Source organism: Oncorhynchus mykiss, chromosome 19 (assembly GCF_057628025.1).
Source record: "Oncorhynchus mykiss isolate SJ-2025 chromosome 19, ASM5762802v1, whole genome shotgun sequence".
Lineage (NCBI taxonomy): Eukaryota > Metazoa > Chordata > Actinopteri > Salmoniformes > Salmonidae > Oncorhynchus > Oncorhynchus mykiss.
In genome coordinates, this window is record NC_143040.1 from 17,446,722 (window position 1) to 17,471,913 (window position 25,192).

The 25,192-nt window shown below is 44.4% G+C and overlaps 1 protein-coding gene across 1 annotated transcript in view; it reads right to left on the bottom strand.

The window, feature by feature from the left end:
- Nucleotides 1-25,192, bottom strand: part of LOC149975105 (zinc finger protein basonuclin-2-like) — a 238,891-nt gene that overhangs the window by 124,034 nt on the left and 89,665 nt on the right. The window contains 2 exon segments of the mRNA XM_090210301.1: nucleotides 20,753-20,821; nucleotides 24,557-24,940. Of these exon segments, the coding sequence (XP_090066427.1) occupies nucleotides 20,753-20,821; nucleotides 24,557-24,940 (453 nt within the window).

Below are 25,192 nucleotides of genomic sequence, written 5' to 3' on the forward strand. Positions count from 1 at the left end.
TACAATCCCTACTCTGAACTGGCTAGACGCATCAGCGTGTGTGTGTGTGTGTGTGTGTGTGTGTGTGTGTGTGTGTGTGTGTGTGCGTCTGGTGGTCTGGGGTTATTCACATTAAGGGACAGTAATGTGTTCATCTCTATCTCTCCGTACACAGACATGATCCATCTGTGTCAGATGTCTGACTTCCTACATTCATCATCCACAGAAAACAGAGGGTGAGAAAGAAACAGAGAGAGAGCGAGAGAAAAGAAAGAGGGGGGGACCAGTCTAGAAAGAGATATAACCAGTAAGACCAGTGCCCTTTCTCTCTTCTCCCTACAGCCCTGTCCACTCAGTGCTCCCTCCATCCCTCCCTCCGATCCCCTCTCCATAGATCCCCAGGTCGGGTGATCCGTCAGGGCCTGACAGGGCACTAAGTAGTGGAGCCCCAGCGCCCTGCAGTCATCACTATATCTACCCACAGATAGGGCTCCCGTCGTGGGGTTCATCTACCTGCCTCTCTCCTGGGGCTAGGCGGAGGTGGGGGTGGATGGGCCTATTGATGACCAAGTACTGGATTAGTTCCTCTTCACTAGAACTCTGCATAGATGTACAGTATCCACTTCAGTTTGTCCAATGCTGTAATAACAGTACATACTGTAGCATAGGGCCACTGAATCCCACCAAGAACACCAAGTTATCCCTTTACTGCCACCACCACAACATTCCCTAAAACGTCCTCAGTCCACCGCCTAGCAGGGTTAGTGGTAATGTGTTTTCACTCCACCACCGTCCTCTATTGTGTGGCTCATTTGTTCATTTGTGAGTGTTGTGTGTGGTGACCTTTGTAGAGGGGACAAAAGCCCTGCCTGGGGGCCACTGAGAGGCCCTGACCAGAACGCCGGACCATGGTAAAGCCTCGTGCCTGTTTGCCAGCGGGCTGTGAAAACCTGTCTGTCATGCTTCTATTGTTCCCAGTGAGCCTCGGGAGAGATCTGAGGGGCAAAGCTGAGGGCCTCGTGCCTCCGCATGTCAGACAGGAGAAAGGAGCGTTGAGAGAGGAGTGTGTGTGTGTGGGGAGGGGGGGGGGGTCAAAACTCAATCTAAATGTTACCCCCCTCTGTTGTCTTACAATGACCAATGAATTACCAGAAAGTATTTCAGTTGTTCTGTCTAAATATGTTCTGACAAAGTACCTGAACCCTCGTATCAGTGGCACCTGTGTGTGTCTTTCTGCAGATCTATACACATGTGTGCATGTGTGTGTGTGTGTGTGTGTGTGTGTGTGTGTGTGTGTGTGTGTGTGTGTGTGTGTGCGTGCGTGCGTGCGTGCGTGCGTGCGTGCGTGCGTGCGTGCGTGCGTCTCTCTCTGTCAGTAGCAGCAGGCACTAAAAACACATGAGAGAATGATCCATACTCACTCTCTCCATTCAATTTCACAACATTGCCGTCATCACACACACACACACACACACACACACACACACACACACACACAGGCACAGAGGAATATAGGAATATAGGAGTGATGGGGGATTTGACTAACGCATGTAGCAGAGGGTTGGCTAAGACAACTCCAAGACAGAGAATTGTCAACAATGTATTAACTTCTCTAGGGTAGGGGGCAGCATTGGGAATTTTGGAGGAAAAGAGTGCCCAAATTAAACTGCCTGCTACTCAGCCATAAAAGCTAGAATATGCATATTATTAGTAGATTTGAATAGAAAACACTCTGAAGTTTCTAAAACTGTTTGAATGATGTCTGAGTATAACAGAACTCATATGGCAGGCAAAAACCTGAGAAAATATCCAACCAGGAAGTGGGAAATCTGAGGTTTGTAGTTTTTCAACTCTTTGCCTATTGAATACACAGTGTCTATGGGGTCATATTGAACTTCCTAAGGCGTCCACTAGATGTCAACAGTCTTTAGAACCGTGTTTGATGCTTCTACTGTGAAGTGGGGGCGAATGAGAGGGGATTGAGTCAGAGGTCTGCCAGAGAGCCACGAGCTGACCATGTGCGTTCACATGATAGTTAGCTTGCATTCCATTGCATTTCTGAAGACAAAGGAATTCTCCGGTTGGAACATTATTGAAGATTTATGTTAAAAACATCCTAAAGATTGATTCTATACATAGTTTGGCATGTTTCTACGGACTGTACCTAGTGATCGCGCCTCATGAATTTTGATTACTGGGCTAAACGCGCTAACATAAAGGAGGTATTTGGACATAAATGATGGACATTATCGAATAAAACAAACATTTATTGTGGAACTGGGATTCCTGGGAGTGCATTCTGATGAAGATCATCAAAGGTAAGTGAATATTTATAATGCTATTTCTGACTTCTGTTGACTACACAACATGGAGGATATCTGTTTGGGTTGTTTGGGCTCTGAGCGCTGTACTCAGATTATTGCATGGTGTGCTTTTTCCATAAAGTGTTTTTGAAATCTGACACAGCGGTTACATTAAGGAGAACTGGATCTAAAATTCCATGCATAACAGTTGTATCTTTCAGCAAAGTTTATTATGAGTATTTCTGTAAATTGATGTGGCTCTCTGTAAAATCACTGGATGTTTTGGAACTACTGAACATAACGCGCCAATGTAAACTCAGATTTTTGGATATAAATATGAACTTTACCAAACAAAACATACATATATAGTGTAACATGAAGTCCTATGAATGTCATCTGATGAAGATCATCAAAGGTTAGTGATTAATTTTAATTCTATTTCTGCTTTTTGGGACTCCTCTCTTTGGCTGGAAAAATGGCTGGGTTTTTCTGTGACTTGGCTCTGACCTAACATAATCGTTTGGTGTGCTTTCGTCGTAAAGCCTTTTTGAAATCGGACACTGTGGCTGGATTTACAACAAGTGTATCTTTAAAATGGTGTAAAATACTTGTATGTCGGAGGAATTTTAATTATGGGATTTCTGTTGTTTTGAATTTGGCGCCCTGCAGTTTCACTGGCTGTTGACGAGGTGGGACGCTACCGTCCCACATACCATAGTGAGGTTAATATGCATTCTGCTGAATGAACTCATGTCTATAGGCCAGCTTAGTGAGTGAGTGAGTGAGTGAGTGAGTGAGTGAGTGAGTGAGTGAGTGAGTGAGTGAGTGAGTGAGTGGAGGAATGAGAGGAGGGGGAGATAGAGAGACAAACAGTGCCAATTGCAAATGTAAAGAGTGCAGCCTCCAGCTCCTAAGACAGATAATGTAACCATGAAGACTAAGTGTCCGTCTATTAGATCAGGTAGGTAAGGATGTGGACATTTACCATCAGTTGACTGGCCTCACACACAACTCTCCTTCCATTTCAGCTCATGTCTATGAGGCCTGGCCTCACACACAACTCTCCTTCCATGTCAGCTCATGTCTATAAGGCCTGGTTGAACACACAACTCTCCTTCCATGTCAGCTCATGTCTATAAGGCCTGGTTGAACACACAACTCTCCTTCCATGTCAGCTCATGTCTATATGGCCTGGTTGAACACACAACTCTCCTTCCATTTCAGCTCATGTCTATAAGGCCTGGCCTCACACACAACTCTCCTTCCATTTCAGCTCATGTCTATGAGGCCTGGCCTCACACACAACTCTCCTTCCATGTCAGCTCATGTCTATAAGGCCTGGTTGAACACACAACTCTCCTTCCATGTCAGCTCATGTCTATAAGGCCTGGTTGAACACACAACTCTCCTTCCATGTCAGCTCATGTCTATATGGCCTGGTTGAACACACAACTCTCCTTCCATTTCAGCTCATGTCTATAAGGCCTGGCCTCACACACAACTCTCCTTCCATTTCAGCTTATGTCTATAAGGCCTGGCCTCACACACAACTCTCCTTCCATTTCAGCTCATGTCTATATGGCCTGGCCTCACACACAACTCTCCTTCCATTTCAGCTCATGTCTATATGGCCTGGCCTCACACACAACTCTCCTTCCATGTCAGCTCATGTCTATAAGGCCTGGCCTCACACACAACTCTCCTTCCATGTCAGCTCATGTCTATAAGGCCTGGCCTCACACACAACTCTCCTTCCATTTCAGCTCATGTCTATATGGCCTGGCCTCACACACAACTCTCCTTCCATGTCAGCTCCTGTCTATAAGGCCTGGCCTCACACACAACTCTCCTTCCATGTCAGCTCATGTCTATAAGGCCTGGTTGAACACACAACTCTCCTTCCATTTCAGCTCATGTCTATGAGGCCTGGCCTCACACACAACTCTCCTTCCATTTCAGATCATGTCTATGAGGCCTGGCCTCACACACAACTCTCCTTCCATTTCAGCTCATGTCTATGAGGCCTGGCCTCACACACAACTCTCCTTCCATTTCAGATCATGTCTATAAGGCCTGGTTGAACACACAACTGTATCTAATGGAATGTCATACAATATGCTGTGCCAAGAGTGTGCAAAGCCGTCAAGGCAAAGGGTGGCTACTTTGAAGAATCTAAAATCTAAAATATATTTAGATTTGTTTAACACTTTTTTGCTTACTACATGATTTCATATATTTTATTTCATGCAATGTAGAAAATAGTAAAGAAAAACCCTGGAATGAGAGGGGTGTACAAACTTTGACTGGTACTGTACACGTTGAAAAGGATGATTAATAAAACTATTTCAAGACAGATTTGTCAACAATACATCTTTAGCTTACTGGGATATTTTCTTTGTCAATGACAAACTTAATATTTGCAATATTTTCAAGTGTCAATAATTGTTTTAGTTTCTGACTGAATGAATTGTTCTCAATACAAGCTCCTTCAGAACACGCAGAGGAAGAGGACTAAATTCAACCTGTCCTATGAGAATGTGCCAACCAACTGTCCCATATACAGTGCCTTGCGAAAGTATTCGGCCCCCTTGAACTTTGCGACCTTTTGCCACATTTCAGGCTTCAAACATAAAGATATAAAACTGTATTTTTTTTGTGAAGAATCAACAACAAGTGGGACACAATCATGAAGTGGAACAACATTTATTGGATATTTCAAACTTTTTTAACAAATCAAAAACTGAAAAATTGAGCGTGCAAAATTATTCAGCCCCTTTACTTTCAGTGCAGCAAACTCTCTCCAGAAGTTCAGTGAGGATCTCTGAATGATCCAATGTTGACCTAAATGACTAATGATGATAAATACAATCCACCTGTGTGTAATCAAGTCTCCGTATAAATGCACCTGCACTGTGATAGTCTCAGAGGTCCGTTAAAAGCGCAGAGAGCATCATGAAGAACAAGGAACACACCAGGCAGGTCCGAGATACTGTTGTGAAGAAGTTTAAAGCCGGATTTGGATACAAAAAGATTTCCCAAGGTTTAAACATCCCAAGGAGCACTGTGCAAGCGATAATATTGAAATGGAAGGAGTATCAGACCACTGCAAATCTACCAAGACCTGGCCGTCCCTCTAAACTTTCAGCTCATACAAGGAGAAGACTGATCAGAGATGCAGCCAAGAGGCCCATGATCACTCTGGATGAACTGCAGAAATCTACAGCTGAGGTGGGAGACTCTGTCCATAGGACAACAATCAGTCGTATATTGCACAAATCTGGCCTTTATGGAAGAGTGGCAAGAAGAAAGTCATTTCTTAAAGATATCCATAAAAAAGTGTTGTTTAAAGTTTGCCACAAGCCACCTGGGAGACACACCAAACATGTGGAAGAAGGTGCTCTGGTCAGATGAAACCAAAATTGAACTTTTTGGCAACAATGCAAAACGTTATGTTTGGCGTAAAAGCAACACAGCTGAACACACCATCCCCACTGTCAAACATGGTGGTGGCAGCATCATGGTTTGGGCCTGCTTTTCTTCAGCAGGGACAGGGAAGATGGTTAAAATTGATGGGAAGATGGATGGAGCCAAATACAGGACCATTCTGGAAGAAAACCTGATCTGTCTGCAAAAGACCTGAGACTGGGACGGAGATTTGTCTTCCAACAAGACAATGATCCAAAACATAAAGCAAAATCTACAATGGAATGGTTCAAAAATAAACATATCCAGGTGTTAGAATGGCCAAGTCAAAGTCCAGACCTGAATCCAATCGAGAATCTGTGGAAAGAACTGAAAACTGCTGTTCACAAATGCTCTCCATCCAACCTCACTGAGCTCGAGCTGTTTTGCAAGGAGGAATGGGAAAAAATGTCAGTCTCTCGATGTGCAAAACTGATAGAGACATACCCCAAGCGACTTACAGCTGTAATCGCAGCAAAAGGTGAGTATTAACTTAAGGGGGCTGAATAATTTTGCACGCCCAATTTTTCAGTTTTTGATTTGTTAAAAAAGTTTTAAATATCCAATAAATGTCGTTCCACTTCATGATTGTGTCCCACTTGTTGTTGATTCTTCACAAAAAAATACAGTTTTATATCTTTATGTTTGAAGCCTGAAATGTGGCAAAAGGTTGCAAAGTTCAAGGGGGCCGAATACTTTCGCAAGGCACTGTAGCAACACCAACAAGCTTCTGTCCTCTCTCTTCTGTCCTCTCTCTCCTCTGTCCTCTCTCTCCTCTCTTCTGTCCTCTCTTCTGTCCTCTCTTCTGTCCTCTCTTCTGTCCTCTCTCCTGTCCTCTCTCCTGTCCTCTCTTCTCTCTCTGTCCTCTACTTCCTCCCCTCTCCTCCCCAATGTAAACCTCCCATTCTTATCACTGCAGTACAGTTAATCCCTTCCTCCCTCCGTCCCCCGCTCCATCCCTCTCTCCTGGTCCCCAGGGGTGAGAGGGGAACAGGAGGGGGGCACATTTGCCACTTGTCTGTGACACATAATACGCCGGGGCCTTCAGGCAATCAACTTTGACTTGACATGTATTTGCTCATCTCAGAAACCCTTCCCCTCCCCTCCTCCCCCTCAGTGCCCTCACTGATGGGAAACTGGAGGGGGCTGGGGGGAGGGAGGGATGGAGAGGAGGAGTGGAGCCTAAATTAACACTTGACATTCAATACGGGCAGGCCTTTAATTGGCCGGGGCCTTCCTGAGAAAGCAATTTTCTATTCCCCAAACTGGCCCTGCTGTACCGCTGCCGCGCTGGAGCGGGAGTGTCGTCTGCTGTGGGCATGCCTGTGTGTCTGTGTGGGAGGAGTGTGTGTGTGTGTGTGTGTGTGTGTGGAGTGTGTGTGTGTGTGTACACCCGGCCCTCTGGTCCCTTCCCTTGCTCTAATGAGGGCGTATGAATTAGCGCTACGTGACATGATTTGAAGCAGTGGTGGCCCCCGCCCTCCTCCTCCCATCTCCTCCCCCTCTCCTCTCCTCCTCCTCATCCCCCGTTCTTTTTCTTCCACCAGTGACAGGCGTCTGGTGGCTGCAATAAAATGCCAGGAGCTACCTCGGGGCTCTTTCCTTGATGCGTGCTCACACTGCTTTACACAACACACACACACACACACACACACACACACACACACACACACACACACACACACACACACACACACACACACACACACACTTCCCGGCTGATGCTATTACTCCCTTGCAAGCTGAGAGGTGTTAGCCTCCTCTTAACAGATCTGACAGCATTTAACAACATGGCCGACCATTTCTAATCACCTCTGTGATTTCATACCTATTATCAATTGATCTCAGCATCTGATAGGGTTATATCCCCTCCTCTCTCTGAATCATACGGGAAGTGTAGTGTCATTTTCAGCGTGCTGTAATCACCCGTGCCACCAACGACTCGAAATCTCTCCAATCGCTACCACATTATCTGATTATTTTCTGATCGTGTCATATTTGGGGGCGATGGAGGTGGGGCGGAAGATCGATGAGGCGCTAAGACTCGCCGGATGTGACCTACGACCCGGGGTGACACGAGGTTAAAGCTGTAAATTTACGAGGTTAGCGGATAGATGGGAAAATGGCCATAAATCTTATTGATAAATCTATTGGTGTCAAAGCTCCTCCCCTGTACAAAGCAAGATCAACAAGCTGCAGTGTGAAGGCATCTTCATGATAAACACAAAGCTTTATATTTATAATGTTCAGAGGGGAAACATGTCTAATGGATTATGTGTCATGAAATATTCAATGTTTTTTGGAGTTCCACACATCATGTATACGGACAGGGTTCCAACAAAGCACTTACCACTGTGTGTTTCCCGACAATAGGAAAGGTGGGCCACGCCATTTAAATGAAAACATCAACAGAGAAAATGTGAGTGTGAGTATCCATTACAAACTAAGGACACACACACAGGAAACACACACACACGGCTCCAGAGTGCCTGATGCGGGCACACACACACACACACACACAACATCACTCCAGCACACACACACACACACACAGCTCCGTTTTCGCTTGTTACCAGACTTTTCACTTTGTCCCTTTGTGTAAGATGGGAAACAGCCTCTTTAGCTGAGTGGTGTGAAACAGCCGGGGTGGGGGGTGGGGTGGGGGGGGTTACGAGGGGCCAAGAGGTCACACACTCAGGGCCGCGACCTCTCACCTCTGCCTAGTTGCCTGGGATACGCCAGCTAGTTCATTTGAAGTCCATCACATGGAGCAAACAAGATCATTTGTGACTTGATTGGCATTATGGATTGAGAAAGGCAGAGTGTGATGGTGCTCCATAACTGATGATGCTGTAGGAACAGGTTCCATGAAGGAGCAGCTTTAAAGTGGAGTTCAGTGTCGGTGCAGGTCTCTCATGCAACTTTCTTCTTAGCTAAGAAAATGTCAAACATACCCTCCCTGTGTGTGTGTGTGTGTGTGTGTGTGTGTGTGTGTGTGTGTGTGTGTGTAGGTATGGTTCCACTCAGTGACAGCACGAACAGCCTCTCCCACACCAGCCCACATACTATCTGCAACGAGCGCACACGCACACGCACACACGCACACACACACACACACACACCACCCAGTGTTGCAGCTCACCTTAAAAACACACGTTCTAAGATGGTGAAACAGCTGTGTTTAACAGTGGCCATTAAATGCTATTAATCTAACAGCACAAACATCTTTAGAAACAGGAAGAGAGGGTAAACAAGCACATGTTGCCCCAACACGTCCCTAATGGAAGACGCTAGTTAGCCTGTTTAAACATCTTTCAAGGTGGGACTTCCTGATTTCTTTCTGGATAAAAATGTTGACACCGTTGTGTGAGAACTATGACTGCCGATGGGCGAGGTGATGCTTTTCTTTAAGTATTAACACAAATTAAGGCATTCTGTGTGTGTGTGTGTGTGTGTGTGTGTGTGTTCATTTGTGTGTGTGAAAGAGAGCGATGGCTTTAGTCTAAAATGCTGTTGGCCATGAGCCCAACCTCACCAGTACCACTCCTCTCCTCTCTCCAGACCCTCCCTACAATCCTCCCCACGTCTCCAACCGTCACACAGCAGATTACAGCAGCAGAGGGGGAGAGATGGATAGACACACACAGAACGATGGAGGAGGGGAACAAACGAGGAAGAAGAGAGGGGGAAGGCTTATGAAGAAAGACGGGAAAGAAAGAAGGAGAGGAAGTTGTCTGGTCGTCCAGACCTCAGCTGTAGTCGGCCCCACATCACCTAGGCTACAGTATGTCTTGTCAAAGTAGACACAGAGCACAATCATTATTCAAAAGAACAAATTGCCCTGTCGTTTTTCCCTCTGTACAATACTTTGGTAATGACATGTTTGGTCCAAACAGGGAGCCGTAGAGGTTTGGTTTTGATTAGAGCAACAATGTTGTAGCACATCCCAAGTGCTATAACACATTAACACACACACACACACACACACACACACACACACACACACACACACACACACACACACACACACACACACACACACACACACACACACACACACACACACACACACACACACACACACACACACACACACACACACAGTGAGTGTCGCATTATCAGGGGGGGGGGGGGGAAGTCAGTCGACCTCCGAGCGCCGCAGAACAAGTCAAATTACCATCATTATCTACCTCCTTAAATAGCCAGAGATAATAACGGTCCACCGGCAATAATAATAGTAGCAATTCTTCCTCTGCATTATGTGAAATAACAGGGAGCGAATTAGCCGTTGCGCTAACTGAAAAATGAAAGGGTTGTGTTCCTTGAGAGGAAAGCGTGAGTGTTTTTTCCTTTGTCGTCTGCGTTGAAAGGACAAATTGGCTGTTGGTATAGAGGAGGGGTCCTTAGACCTGGCTGCTGGTAAAAATAGTAGGCCATCAACCTGCCTGTGGCACTGGCACAGTTCCAACGCAAACAAAAAAAAACAAGTCAGGAGGAATAACAGGATGGGCCCCCTGTGAAAGTATGTATGCACAAGTTCATGTCTCTTAGTGTGGGTCAACGGTGTGTCACATTCCTCCTCGCTCAGGGACAATACCAAGTCATGTCTACAGATGGAAGTGCCAAATATCTCTGAATAAACCTTTGTGGAAGGAAAATAATATTATGCACGTCTGAGTGTGTGTATTTTGTGTGTGTCCATGTTGCACTCCACAAGTGTGTGAGTGTGTGTTCCTGCTAATTGTGTGCTGACTTATGGTGGCGCTGTGTGTCAGTGGCACTACCCAGGTCACAGTGGCTACATTGGTTGCCTCCCAGGTCTTGAACATCTTCTGCTCCCTCTGCCCCTTGGACCCCCTCAGTCCCGCAGGCCTGGCGACAGCTGCTTCATTCCGGCCTTGTCAGCCCCTGAGCAGAATGTGTGTGTGTGTGTGTGTGTGTGTGTGTGTGTGTGTGTGTGTGTGTGTGTGTGTGTGTGTGTGTGTGTGTGTGCGTGCGTGTCAGGGGCCACGGTGCTAATGTCCCCTCATTAGGCAGGCTGTGGGGTGGTGACATCCTGAGCAACACTCTATTCAAACAGCCACTTCCCCTCGTTCCCCTTCGCTCCGCACCGACCGACGACTTCCCCCCGCCGCAGGAAACTAAGGCAGGCCAAAGAAAAATAAAGACCCTCACTCTGAAAAGGAGAAGAGAGAGAAATACCCACACCTTTTCATGTATTTGAACAGGCACCGACATCCAAGATTGGGGTGATTATGGGCCATGCTTGAAAAATAGAAACAGAGATTTGTCAAAAAAGTATTTTAGTACAATCTGAATCGCATCAGCCCAACTCTGTTTTACCCAAACAAACTGTAGCTCTGCATAAAATCCAACTGTCCTTTATCTAGTTAATATATTTCTATTTGTAATATAGTGTATTTCTATGGTTCAGAGCTCTAGACTGAATCAAACTCCCTGCCAGTTAGATGTCTCCGTTCTTTACAGATCATAGGGACTACATATGGCCTCTGTAGCTACAGTACAACCTCTACTACACATCTACAATATTCACCATCATCGTTACATGGTGGATATAGAAGAGAAGAATTGTATTTTTTCAGAAGGAACATGCAACGTCAAATTTCAGATAAAATAATGAATAATCGTTATTTCCAAATTATTAGACGATGCCCATCGCCTCAGTGTTGTGTATAAAAAGCATGTCTTAATCATATTATTACACTGCTATAAGACTGTAAAAAGAGTTGAATAACCTTGTTACCATATGGTTTCCTGCTGTGTGGTAGTTGTTGCTGTAAGCCCAGCACTGACAGGGCCATAGGCCACACACACATCAATACACAGAGATTAGCTAGCAACACACTGGCAGCTAACATTATCGTTGTTTACAACACACCAAGACTAAATAAACCATTTGACAGACAAACACACAATGGCCTATAAACAACTCATAAATCCACTAGCACCTTCAGGAATATAACAGAATAGAATCCAGCTTGATCATTCTATCTTTCTCTCCGGAGATTATAATAAGCAAAACATGTGAACGTTTTTTTTTTCCAAAACCAGGAAAGACACAATTTAATGTTGAACTGGACACTAGAGATTGTGTACAATATAAGGTGAAAACAAACAAGCTGCTAGCCAGTTTCTGAATATCCTGTATTTGGTATTTATAATGGTTTTAATCGGTGGGGTAGACGGACAGCTCTGTTTCAGAGTGTGCAACACAGTGGGGTGTGAGGAGTGTGTGAGAGGCCTGGGTGCGGTACACACACACACACACACACACACACACACACACACACACACACACACACACACACACACACACACACACACACTCTCTCTCTCTCTCAGGGCCTGTAAGAAGTAGGAGGGGGTCCATGGGAAAAGGCTGGTGGAGGACTCATCTCCCTGATAAGACACAAGCAGATGGCCCTGCATTGCTGTCGTTCCTGAACACACACACACACACAGACTCCGTACGCATACACTGCTGTCGTAGCAACGACCCCAACACAGTACGTTCACAAAGAAAACACTATTAGAAGACACTCTGTCTCTCTCCAACCCACTCCAGTCGTCCATCCATCCATCTATCCCTTCATCCAAACACCAGAGATATCATGCAGGAGACAGATCACCCTGACCCCGTGAGTGATCCTGACCCCGTGAGTGATCCTCACGTCCCATATTGATCAGTAGCTGCAGCGGGAGACAGGAGACGACAGGGTGAACGTATGTACACAACACCGGTGTTACAGTGCTACAGAGCCGCAGACAGATGACGCCCACATCGTTTCAGTGTGAGGCTTCGTGTCACAGCTCTGCGTCTTATGCAAGGCTGAGGATCAAATCCAAATGAGATCATATGCTGTGGCTTGGCTGGAAAACTCTGGGTGATGTTTTCAATGTCCATTCCATAACCCCTCCAACTCAGGGAAGACTTAGTTAGTTAGGCCATTTTCATCAGATCATTGTAAGTACAAACTATCGTACAAATGATTGATCTCTACGGTTATAAACTGGTAATACAATACAAATGTCTGAGTTTGATTCATGCATTTTCATCAAACAAGAGACAGACGTTTTAAAATATGAAGAATGTCTCCCGATAGTAGGAAAATAATTCGCTAGAAATTGACGATGTGACAAAACGGAATATCTTAGAGATTGAAACCCACTGTGTGTGTTAGTCGACAACACAAGGAGAACATTGAAGGATCTCCAGAGCATTTTAATATTCCATGTCTGCCTCGCAAAAATAGGGAGATTGAGGGAATTTAAATCATGAATATTAAAATATGCAGTTGAAACAGAAACTACTACAAACTACACTGACAAATGTTTATTAAATGGCATAACCGCAGCAGCAAATTAAATAACCAAATTAATTCATATTCTGATTAAAAGGAAAAAGGGGGCCCTAAATTAAATGTCCACAGCGTGAATTATTTTTAACGTGCAAGTTGAAAAAAGATCAAAGCAAAAATAGGTTTGGACGTCATGTCTTCATGCCTGACGCTTAGATAAATACGTGGTGGCCGTATAATGAATGGCACCTTGTGCGTCTTCCCTCTCCTAAACTCTCCTAAACTCTACATGCCATCTAAACCACAAACTTGGGCACACAGACAAACACACGGTAAACGTACAAGTGGTCCACATCCACCTTACACACACACACACACACACACACACACACACACACACACACACACACCTTTGCTCTCCTCTCCTCCTCTCACCTCAGATTCCACCACGTCTCTGCTCTCGTCCAGAAATAACAGGACCATACTGCAGTAACTGACGTAGTTAAACACACCCCTACACCTTCTCCACTTTTCCACTATGCACACTCTCACTGACACTCCCAACAAGCCAATCTAACAACACCAATGGAGAGAGAAAAAAGAAAAAGAAAGCGAGAGAGAGAGACCTCTACCTTAGAGCAGATCCCCCCCGCCCCCCCCCCCCATCCCAGACCCTAATTACCCAGATCCCACAGTGTAATTAACAGTGGTTGAACCCCTCTAGGGGGTGACAGCCAGAAAGAGAAGGCCAGCAGGGACACCCAGGCTTGGGGCCCGGCTGGAGGGCAGAGTGAGGAGAAACGGGGTTACGGAAGGACCAGGGCTCAGGAACAGAGGAGAAACGAGGAAGAGGTCAAAAAGAAAGTAGCCTCCAGGCTTCATTAGCTGTAGGTAAGATCCCTCTCTCTGGTCTCCAGCCCAGAGACACACACACACACGTGAGGATCACTCCGGTCTCCAGCCCAGAGACACACACGTGAGGATCACTCCGGTCTCCAGCCCAGAGACACACACACACACACACACACACACGTGAGGATCACTCCGGTCTCCAGCCCAGAGAGGACGGTGCCAATGAAAACACTACAGAGCAACAGTCCATCCAAACCTGATAAGGACAGACCACACAGTAACACCCAGCCACTCAGCACCACTTCCACCTCTCAGCTAGGATACACTCACTCACTCATTGTGACTGGGTAGGCATTGCCTTGGACTGGGCCATTTCCTCTGTCCCTTTGAAAACAGTGACCCTATAACTGGGACTTCCTGTGTTACACCCAAAGCGGTCCCCCTCCTTTGGGCCAATGACGCAGTGTCCCCTTCCTCTATGGCCACTTCCCTGGTGATAGGACTACCTTACTCATCTAGTGTACTAAGGGGGAGGGAGGGGGGGAGGGTGGACCCCAGGGCTTAGGGGCTGGTATTAGTGCTGAGAGAGAGAGAGAGAGAGAGAGCGGTAGCGAGACAGAGCGGGAGAGAGAGAGAGAGAGAGAGAGAGAGAGAGAGAGAGCGGTAGCGAGAGAGAGAGAGAGAGAGAGAGAGGTAGCGAGAGAGAAGGATACATAGAAAGAGAGAAGTGGCATGGCGCTTCTTCCACATATCCCCTTTCACCTCTCGTCTCCTCCAGCCAAGGCCAGCCAAGACCCGCACACACATCAGCTCGCACCCGCACACTCATGGAGCCAGAGACAGAGCCAGCCCTGTACAGAGAGAGAAAAACGCCACTCTTTCCCTGACATACTCACTGGTTCTACAGGTACTTTAACATATGCAAACGATAAGAAGTGAAAACACCTCATACACATGATGGTATCTGTGGTCATGCAGCCCATCAGAGATGCAGAGTATGGTGTAGTCACACAACCCTCAGGAATAAAAGACACTGAAAATATTATAATATCAGACACGCAGGCAGAAACACACACATGCAACAGGCCTCGGCAGAGGAAGGAAAACAGCCCGTTAAACACAGCCAGCACACAGGCAATATATCCTCTGAGGGGAAAACAGAGCACGACACTCTCCTAGAAAATTAGCCCACTTTCTCTCTCGCTCTCATTTTTAAAAAACAACGCAAACACACACTAACAAATTCTTGCATGCAACAGCACAGCGATGAACTGAACGGGGGAAAAACACCCCTCCCTCAGAAATACTATGTTAATAGGTGAATTAAGGCCCCTCTGATCTACACTGAAGAGGATGACATTAAGTCCATTATTGACTCAGACAAAACTAACTAGGAGATGTGCTGCTATTCATCTAATATGATGTCTGCCATGCCTATAGGGAGAGATATTACTATAGCAGGGTTTACATTCAGATACATTTAGCCTATAGCAGGGTTTACATTCAGATACATACAACCTATAGCAGGGTTTACATTCAGATACATACAGCCTATAGCAGGGTTTACATTCAGATACATATAGCCTATAGCAGGGTTTACATTCAGATACATACAACCTATAGCAAGGTTTACATTCAGATACATACAACCTATAGCAGGGTTTACATTCAGATACATACAGCCTATAGCAGGGTTTACATTCAGATACATATAGCCTATAGCAGGGGTTACATTCAGATACATACAACCTATAGCAGGGTTTACATTCAGATACATATAGCCTATAGCAGGGTTTACATTCAGATACATACAACCTATAGCAGGGTTTACATTCAGATACATACAACCTATAGCAGGGGTTACATTCAGATACATATAGCCTATAGCAGGGTTTACATTCAGATACATACAACCTATAGCAGGGTTTACATTCAGATACATATAGCCTATAGCAGGGTTTACATTCAGATACATACAGCCTACAGCAGGGTTTACATTCAGATACATACAACCTATAGCAGGGTTTACATTCAGATACATATAACCTATAGCAGGGTTTACATTCAGATACATACAGCCTATAGCAGGGTTTACATTCAGATACATACAGCCTATAGCAGGGTTTACATTCAGATACATACAGCCTATAGCAGGGTTTACATTCAGATACATACAGCCTATAGCAGGGTTTACATTCAGATACATACAACCTATAGCAGGGTTTACATTCAGATACATATAGCCTATAGCAGGGTTTACATTCAGATACATATAGCCTATAGCAGGGTTTACATTCAGATACATACAACCTATAGCAGGGTTTACATTCAGATACATATAGCCTATAGCAGGGTTTACATTCAGATACATACAGCCTATAGCAGGGTTTACATTCAGATACATATAGCCTATAGCAGGGTTTACATTCAGATACATATAACCTATAGCAGGGTTTACATTCAGATACATACAGCCTATAGCAGGGTTTACATTCAGATACATATAGCCTATAGCAGGGTTTACATTCAGATACATACAGCCTATAGCAGGGTTTACATTCAGATACATATAGCCTATAGCAGGGTTTACATTCAGATACATATAGCCTATAGCAGGGTTTACATTCAGATACATATAGCCTATAGCAGGGTTTACATTCAGATACATATAGCCTATAGCAGGGTTTACATTCAGATACATATAGCCTATAGCAGGGTTTACATTCAGATACATATAGCCTATAGCAGGGTTTACATTCAGATACATATAGCCTATAGCAGGGTTTACATTCAGATACATACAGCCTACAGCAGGGCAGGTGTAATAGCCTACACTCCACAAATGCAGATGTCAGTTGATGGGGTAAAACCACATGAACTAACAAAATGGTTGCACATGTACAGAAGTTATATAAATATTTATCTTACATTAGAAAATATAGGACCACTTGAAAATGATAGATATACAGATTATACAGGCAGATATGTGTATAACCAAAATGACAGCAATAAGGAGAGATTGTGTGGTACAGAAATGGAGAGGTATTGGTTGAAGAGAATACAGCAGATGTAATCGATAGTTCGGTAATGACCTCGCTGTAAAGCAGTCCATCTAAGCCGTCAATGTATTGACATGAACCAGACAGACAGACAGACAGACAGACAGCTCCATGCTGATGATGCCTGCCCTACTGTATCTCCTGACTGCAGGGTCAACCCCCGTACTCTATACACAGTCCTCTCTGTACACAGTCCACATCTTCTGAACATATACCCTTCTTGCAACTCATGTTTGAAATACATGTGACATTATTGCATTGTCTGATCTGCTTTTTCATCGTGTATATTTTCTTAATTGAAATATGTGTAGTTCATTCTGCTTGAGTGCAGGACATACAGAGTAAATCCATTACAATGTTAAAATGTCACCAACATGAACAATCTATTGATATAGGCCTATAGTAATCATAGTTCAGAGAAAATGATAACGCATTCATTTAAAGATGTTTCAAATCTTAGAACTGCGAATTATTCACAAAGTGGTTAGGGGAAATAAACACAATAGAACTATTACAGAGTTCTGCTAGAATCCTCTGCTAAAGGCCATGAATTCTGCTAGAATCCTCTGCTATAGGCCATGAGTTCTGCTAGAATCCTCTGTTATAGGCCATGAGTTCTGCTAGAATCCTCTGCTATAGGCCATGAATTCTGCTAGAATCCTCTGCTATAGGCCATGAATTATGCTAGAATCCTCTGCTATAGGCCATGAGTTCTGCTAGAATCCTCTGCTATAGGCCATGAGTTCTGATAGAATCCTCTGCTATAGGCCATGAGTTCTGCTAGAATCCTCTGCTATAGGCCATGAGTTCTGCTAGAATCCTCTGCTATAGGCCATGAGTTCTGCTAGAATCCTCTGCTATAGGCCATGAGTTCTGATAGAATCCTCTGCTGTAGGCCATGAGTTCTGCTAGAATCCTCTGCTATAGGCCATGAGTTCTGCTAGAATCCTCTGCTATAGGCCATGAGTTCTGATAGAATCCTCTGCTATAGGCCATGAGTTCTGATAGAATCCTCTGCTGTAGGCCATGAGTTCTGATAGAATCCTCTGCTATAGGCCATGAGTTCTGCTAGAATCCTCTGCTATAGGCCATGAGTTCTGCTAGAATCCTCTGCTATAGGCCATGAGTTCTGCTAGAATCCTCTGCTATAGGCCATGAGTTCTGATAGAATCCTCTGCTATAGGCCATGAGTTCTGATAGAATCCTCTGCTATAGGCCATGAGTTCTGATAGAATCCTCTGCTGTAGGCCATGAGTTCTGATAGAATCCTCTGCTATAGGCCATGAGTTCTGCTAGAATCCTCTGCTATAGGCCATGAGTTCTGCTAGAATCCTCTGCTATAGGCCATGAGTTCTGCTAGAATCCTCTGCTATAGGCCATGAATTCTGCTAGAATCCTCTGCTATAGGCCATGAATTATGCTAGAATCCTCTGCTATAGGCCATGAGTTCTGCTAGAATCCTCTGCTATAGGCCATGAGTTCTGATAGAATCCTCTGCTATAGGCCATGAGTTCTGCTAGAATCCTCTGCTATAGGCCATGAGTTCTGCTAGAATCCTCTGCTATAGGCCATGAGTTCTGCTAGAATCCTCTGCTATAGGCCATGAGTTCTGATAGAATCCTCTGCTGTAGGCCATGAGTTCTGCTAGAATCCTCTGCTATAGGCCATGAGTTCTGCTAGAATCCTCTGCTATAGGCCATGAGTTCTGATAGAATCCTCTGCTATAGGCCATGAGTTCTGATAGAATCCTCTGCTGTAGGCCATGAGTTCTGATAGAATCCTCTGCTATAGGCCATGAGTTCTGCTAGAATCCTCTGCTATAGGCCATGAGTTCTGCTAGAATCCTCTGCTATAGGCCATGAGTTCTGCTAGAATCCTCTGCTATAGGCCATGAGTTCTGCTAGAATCCTCTGCTATAGGCCATGAGTTCTGATAGAATCCTCTGCTATAGGCCATGAGTTCTGATAGAATCCTCTGCTGTAGGCCATGAGTTCTGATAGAATCCTCTGCTATAGGCCATGAGTTCTGCTAGAATCCTCTGCTATAGGCCATGAGTTCTGCTAGAATCCTCTGCTATAGGCCATGAGTTCTGCTAGAATCCTCTGCTATAGGCCATGAATTCTGCTAGAATCCTCTGCTATAGGCCATGAATTATGCTAGAATCCTCTGCTATAGGCCATGAATTATGCTAGAATCCTCTGCTATAGGCCATGAGTTCTGCTAGAATCCTCTGCTATAGGCCATGAGTTCTGATAGAATCCTCTGCTATAGGCCATGAGTTCTGATAGAATCCTCTGCTGTAGGCCATGAGTTCTGATAGAATCCTCTGCTATAGGCCATGAGTTCTGCTAGAATCCTCTGCTATAGGCCATGAGTTCTGCTAGAATCCTCTGCTATAGGCCATGAGTTCTGCTAGAATCCTCTGCTATAGGCCATGAGTTCTGCTAGAATCCTCTGCTATAGGCCATGAGTTCTGATAGAATCCTCTGCTATAGGCCATGAGTTCTGATAGAATCCTCTGCTGTAGGCCATGAGTTCTGATAGAATCCTCTGCTATAGGCCATGAGTTCTGCTAGAATCCTCTGCTATAGGCCATGAGTTCTGCTAGAATCCTCTGCTATAGGCCATGAGTTCTGCTAGAATCCTCTGCTATAGGCCATGAATTCTGCTAGAATCCTCTGCTATAGGCCATGAATTATGCTAGAATCCTCTGCTATAGGCCATGAGTTCTGATAGAATCCTCTGCTATAGGCCATGAGTTCTGCTAGAATCCTCTGCTATAGGCCATGAGTTCTGCTAGAATCCTCTGCTATAGGCCATGAGTTCTGCTAGAATCCTCTGCTATAGGCCATGAGTTCTGCTAGAATCCTCTGCTATAGGCCATGAGTTCTGATAGAATCCTCTGCTGTAGGCCATGAGTTCTGCTAGAATCCTCTGCTATAGGCCATGAGTTCTGCTAGAATCCTCTGCTATAGGCCATGAGTTCTGCTAGAATCCTCTGCTATAGGCCATGAGTTCTGATAAAATCCTCTGCTGTAGGCCATGAGTTCTGCTAGAATCCTCTGCTATAGGCCATGAGTTCTGCTAGAATCCTCTGCTATAGGCCATGAGTTCTGATAGAATCCTCTGCTATAGGCCATGAGTTCTGATAGAATCCTCTGCTGTAGGCCATGAGTTCTGATAGAATCCTCTGCTATAGGCCATGAGTTCTGCTAGAATCCTCTGCTATAGGCCATGAGTTCTGATAGAATCCTCTGCTATAGGCCATGAGTTCTGATAGAATCCTCTGCTATAGGCCATGAGTTCTGCTAGAATCCTCTGCTATAGGCCATGAGTTCTGCTAGAATCCTCTGCTTTAGGCCATGAGTTCTGATAGAATCCTCTGCTATAGGCCATGAGTTCTGATAGAATCCTCTGCTATGCACCTAGCATTTCAAACATGAAATAACACTCAACAATAATAACAGTAATAAAGTATAATGGCATATTTAGAAAATTGCTGAACTAGTTTAATAGCAAAAAAAATAATACAATAATACAGTATTATTATTATTATAATTATACCATTGTGTTCATGCTTGGCCCATTATTAACATGTATTAGGTATAATAATAACCTACATAATTACTATAGTTTATATTTTCCACTAACATTTCTGATGTGTTAATCCACCTATTGCTTGTATTGGGATCAAATACCGCTGCATGCCAGCATCTCAGATGCTGTAACAATACCGAGAAGATAAGAGAAACATGTCAAGCTATAGAAGCGACTGTACCTCGTCTGTAAGGTCTCGGCCCATAGTCGACCTGTCGCACTTCAGAGGAAGCCGCGTTACAGCACCCGCCTTGCAGAAGAGAAGGGAAGAATTTAGAAGGGCGAGCTAATTAAGAGCAGATATTTAGATTGAAAACATACCCTGGCGCTGTAAATGCTACCGGCCCTATTTCTTCAAGATTTCCTCGATATCTTCCTTCGCCTGACTGGCATTAGACCCTCACAGAAGAGGTGCGCCGCGGCAACATTTTACGAGCCCTAAGTAATCCTTGAGTTGTTCCACACCCCTCAGCTTTTGAAGCGCAAGGGAAAATAAGATGACATGGCTTAATGTTGGTTTATTGAGGGGGAATTAGCCTACTAGTGATGGACCAATTAGAGGCGCAGTGATATCACTTAACTGCGGACTGTTTAACTTGCAAAGGTCGATATTAATATCCATGCATGTACCCAAAACAAAGTACTCAATTACGACGTCAAAATATTATTACACCGTAATGCTTTGGAAGGCTTAAAAAGATAGTTTAACATAATTTATGGGGAGTTTACATAACGAAATATGATAATAATGTCCCTGCAGATTATACATAAAATGATCCGCACATTCTTAAATATAAAGAAAGCAAATGCAATTATTTGACAATTTGTTGAGTCTATTTTATTGATTTAACTCGTGTATCTGCTTTTGTAGATAATGTAATATAAGGTTATGTTTATAAATCCTCTTATCACCAACAGACAAAAATAAAAACCAAAAGCCAGGCGATAGGCAATAGAGAGGAGGTAGGCCTATATTCCATGTTATATAGGGTATAGGCGTAATCTTCGTTGTAATTCTTAATCATTTACTTCAATTACAAGCATTATAACGGTTGGATTTGCATGGAATGTATTCGACCATGAAAAGATGGCAGTCAAGGAAAATAACTGAGAATCCAAAAATGAAATTATTCTTACTAGAAGTTTGGAGAAACGATGCGAAACATGCCAGGCCTTTCCCAATCATTTTTTTGCCATTCATGGTTTCTGCATTTTCGATTTCGTTTCTTATACTTACGTTTAAAAGGTAGCCTGATTGAAAAATACATTATATCTAAACAAAATTAAAACCATGTCTCTCTCTGTTTGCTTGTCTCTCTATTAGTACTCATGCAAAAAGCAATGTACACATTTAATTGAAATGCACTTCTTATTTTGATTTGATTGCATCGAATTAGCACATTAATCGTCGTAAAAATACACTTCTAATATGAGAAGCAGGTGTTGACATAGTGTGACGTTGAGGTTGCAAATCTTATAAATTAAATATATAAAAATATATATATATATCCAACCAGGTTAAATTATCGTTTTTACAATTCATTCTATGGTAATTTAGATAATTGTTTTGGTTTCTTTTTAGGTGACATTCCTTGGCAATATAATTGCTCACCTGCTGTAAATTGTGTTTGAACATATGCATGCTATTCTATAACTGAAAATAAGAATTGAAAAAAGAAAACGGAATCATACACGAACACGTAATTATTGCATGTTCCCTAATGACTTGTATAGGTAGGCTACTTTGCAGTGACTATATAAATTCAGAGGATATCAAATGGTCTGAGAGTGGATTCTTCGCTGCAAAATCACAACCAACACCCGTAAGTAAACAACATGCCCTCACTCACATCAGCACATACTGCTCCTGCTTTGCGTCTCAATCGATTGCTTTGAAATAATTTGCCCTAACACCGATAAAAACGCACCCATGACTCATGTCACTTAGCTGATCTTTAAAGGGAGGATTTGAAACACGAGCCCCCATAACACTCATTTCTCCCAATACCCCAAGGCGCGCGCGGCTCGGCAAACACAAAGTCATTATCGGTTAGATTCCAATAAGGCAGTCTGTCAAGGTGAGGCTTCTTTGGAGGATTTTTGTCATGCCTACTAAACATGGAAAGATGCCTTCTAAGTGGTGCGAGGGAGGATAAATAACAACGAGTCCCACAGCTGATTATATTGAAACAACGGCGCGCATTTGTAAAAAGGGGGATTACGAAACGTGAGTCCCAGCAGATGCTGGATGCTCCTCGGTGTATGAGTGCGGGGCCCATCCACCTGCACGCAGATGCCGCGCGAGGACGAATGGGACGGTGCCAGGAGCATCCTCGTGCGATATGGTTCCGTTATTCCAATCGACATGTCAATAGCTTTGCAGTAGTTTATATTAATAATACACACAGCTCAAAACATGTGTTGAAAGTGAGAGGATGCATCATGCGTGTCCAATATGGGGTGCAGATGTGCATGAAAAAACAGAGGCCACTGACAATTCTCCACACATGCCTCATACATTTAGAGAAAGGTAAAATAAAGGGAATCATTGGTGAATCATTTCACTGAATAAGAGCAAACAATTTCACACATTTCGGTGAGAGAACACAGTCATGGAAATATTGGCAACAGGGTTTAAATCACTCAAAACAACGCGTATTTCTTTTGAATTGCTTTAAGTAATTGCTCAATTAAAAAAGCAATATTCATATGCACAACATCGGTGATAAAAGTAGTAGAAAAGACTGTGATTCATAAAATAACCACTAATACGTTTATTTTCAAACTCGACACGGCAGAGACTGGCGATTGCACAAGGTCTGCCTGCCGCGGCCTTCGCATGCGTAACAGCGTGTGCATGGTACGGAGACACACACAGGTTCCACTATGATTAATTACCAACTAACTACCCTCCTTTACAACTCCCCCTCTCTCTTTCAACTCCTTTACCTCAACGCACTGTACATCACCAGTGAAACCATCTAACGCCCCCACAGCCACACTCCCTTTAAAAACCAGAACGCCGAGATATTTTATACTTCTCAAAAAAGCCAAAGTCATAAAACACACGACTGTGAACAGGAACGATAACGGACGCTAGTTGTCGGAGGAAATGTGAACTTCCCTCAGTTATAGGTATCCGTTATCGCTCTTCCAGGCTCTGGCTATTCACTCACGGTTGCCTGTCTCTAGCCCGTGTTCGAGGCTTCCTGAGCGGACCACATGTAGTCAATTAGCCCGACCCAGAGGGCGACTCTTCCACAGTCTTTATCAGCGCGGGGTTACACAAACACTACAATTTCTGCTTTTGAACTATATTGCACAGACAAATTAGGAGGAGTGGGGTGAGCGCAACCGTAACCAAACGAGCCAGGGGACAATCCGGTGAAATAACTCATGGCATCTTATATTTCGTCCCTTTTTGTGAACATTAAAATGTATGGTGTCTTTTATTGGAACTAATATGCAATTCAATTACGACATTTGATCATTATTATTTCAGGAGAAGAGTGCAGTGCACAATGTCAGGTGCATATACACTCACAAGACACACACTCTCTCACACACCAGATCCAAACTGCACAGGATTACAATTCAACAAAATAGCCCAATGGCAAGGCAAATAAAACACAAAAATGAAGACTGAAAAATGCAAAGATGAGGAATAATCATGTCAACCCACATAATATTAACTCTTTCAAAAATAAAACATTATCCCACACACACTCACATATCCCCCCCCCTCTCTCTCTCCCACACACACACACACACACACACACACACACACACACACACACATACACCACCAGCAGCAGCACCTATCACAACACCTAAACACACACCAAGTGTCAAAAAAAAGTCCGGGAGGTATTTATACCTCAAATAAACACACAGGCGGGACACATCACAACTAAGAAATAGACGGATCACCATGAAAGCTAAAAGACAGAAAAACAGATGGTTGAATGAAGGGGAGGGGACTCACCTGCTGGGACATTCTGAAGAGGAGGTTGCTCTGGTCAGTGCTCTGTTGCTGCCATGTCCCCATGAAGCCGGGCTCAGCACTGGGAGGTCTGGTGCTGAACTGCATGGAGGACCTCCCCTCTGCTCCCTTAGCGCTGCGGCTAACTATGCTAACACCTATGGCACCACTGGAGCCACCGCTACTGCTACTGCTGGAGACGGCTGTGGGGCTAGCGCTGTTGTTGTGGTGCTGGTTGGAGGTGATGCTGCTGGTAGAGGTGGTAGTCGGGGTGTTGGCGGTGCCGCTCAGGGTGGACTCTGGTGCCCTCTCGGTTTCTGGGTCTCTGGGCGCCTGGCTGCTTCTCTCCTCGCTGCTGCCTCTCACATCCAACCCTGCCTCCTCGGACTAGAGAAAGAGGGAGGGGGGAGAGAGGGGGGAGGAGGGGATAAAAAAAAAGTCAGTGAAGGTGGGTTTGGGATTTTGGGGGTTGGCCTGTCGTTTTTTTCCCCCTCTTCTTTTTGAACAGAGGGAGCTTCTAGAGGAGAGGGAGTGTGAGAGGGTTTCTCTTGGCGGCCGGTCGCTGAGGAGTGTGTGCAGAGTTCATTCTGGAGGAGAGCGCAGTGTATTTCCTCAGGGTCTTCAAGTGGGAGAGGAAGA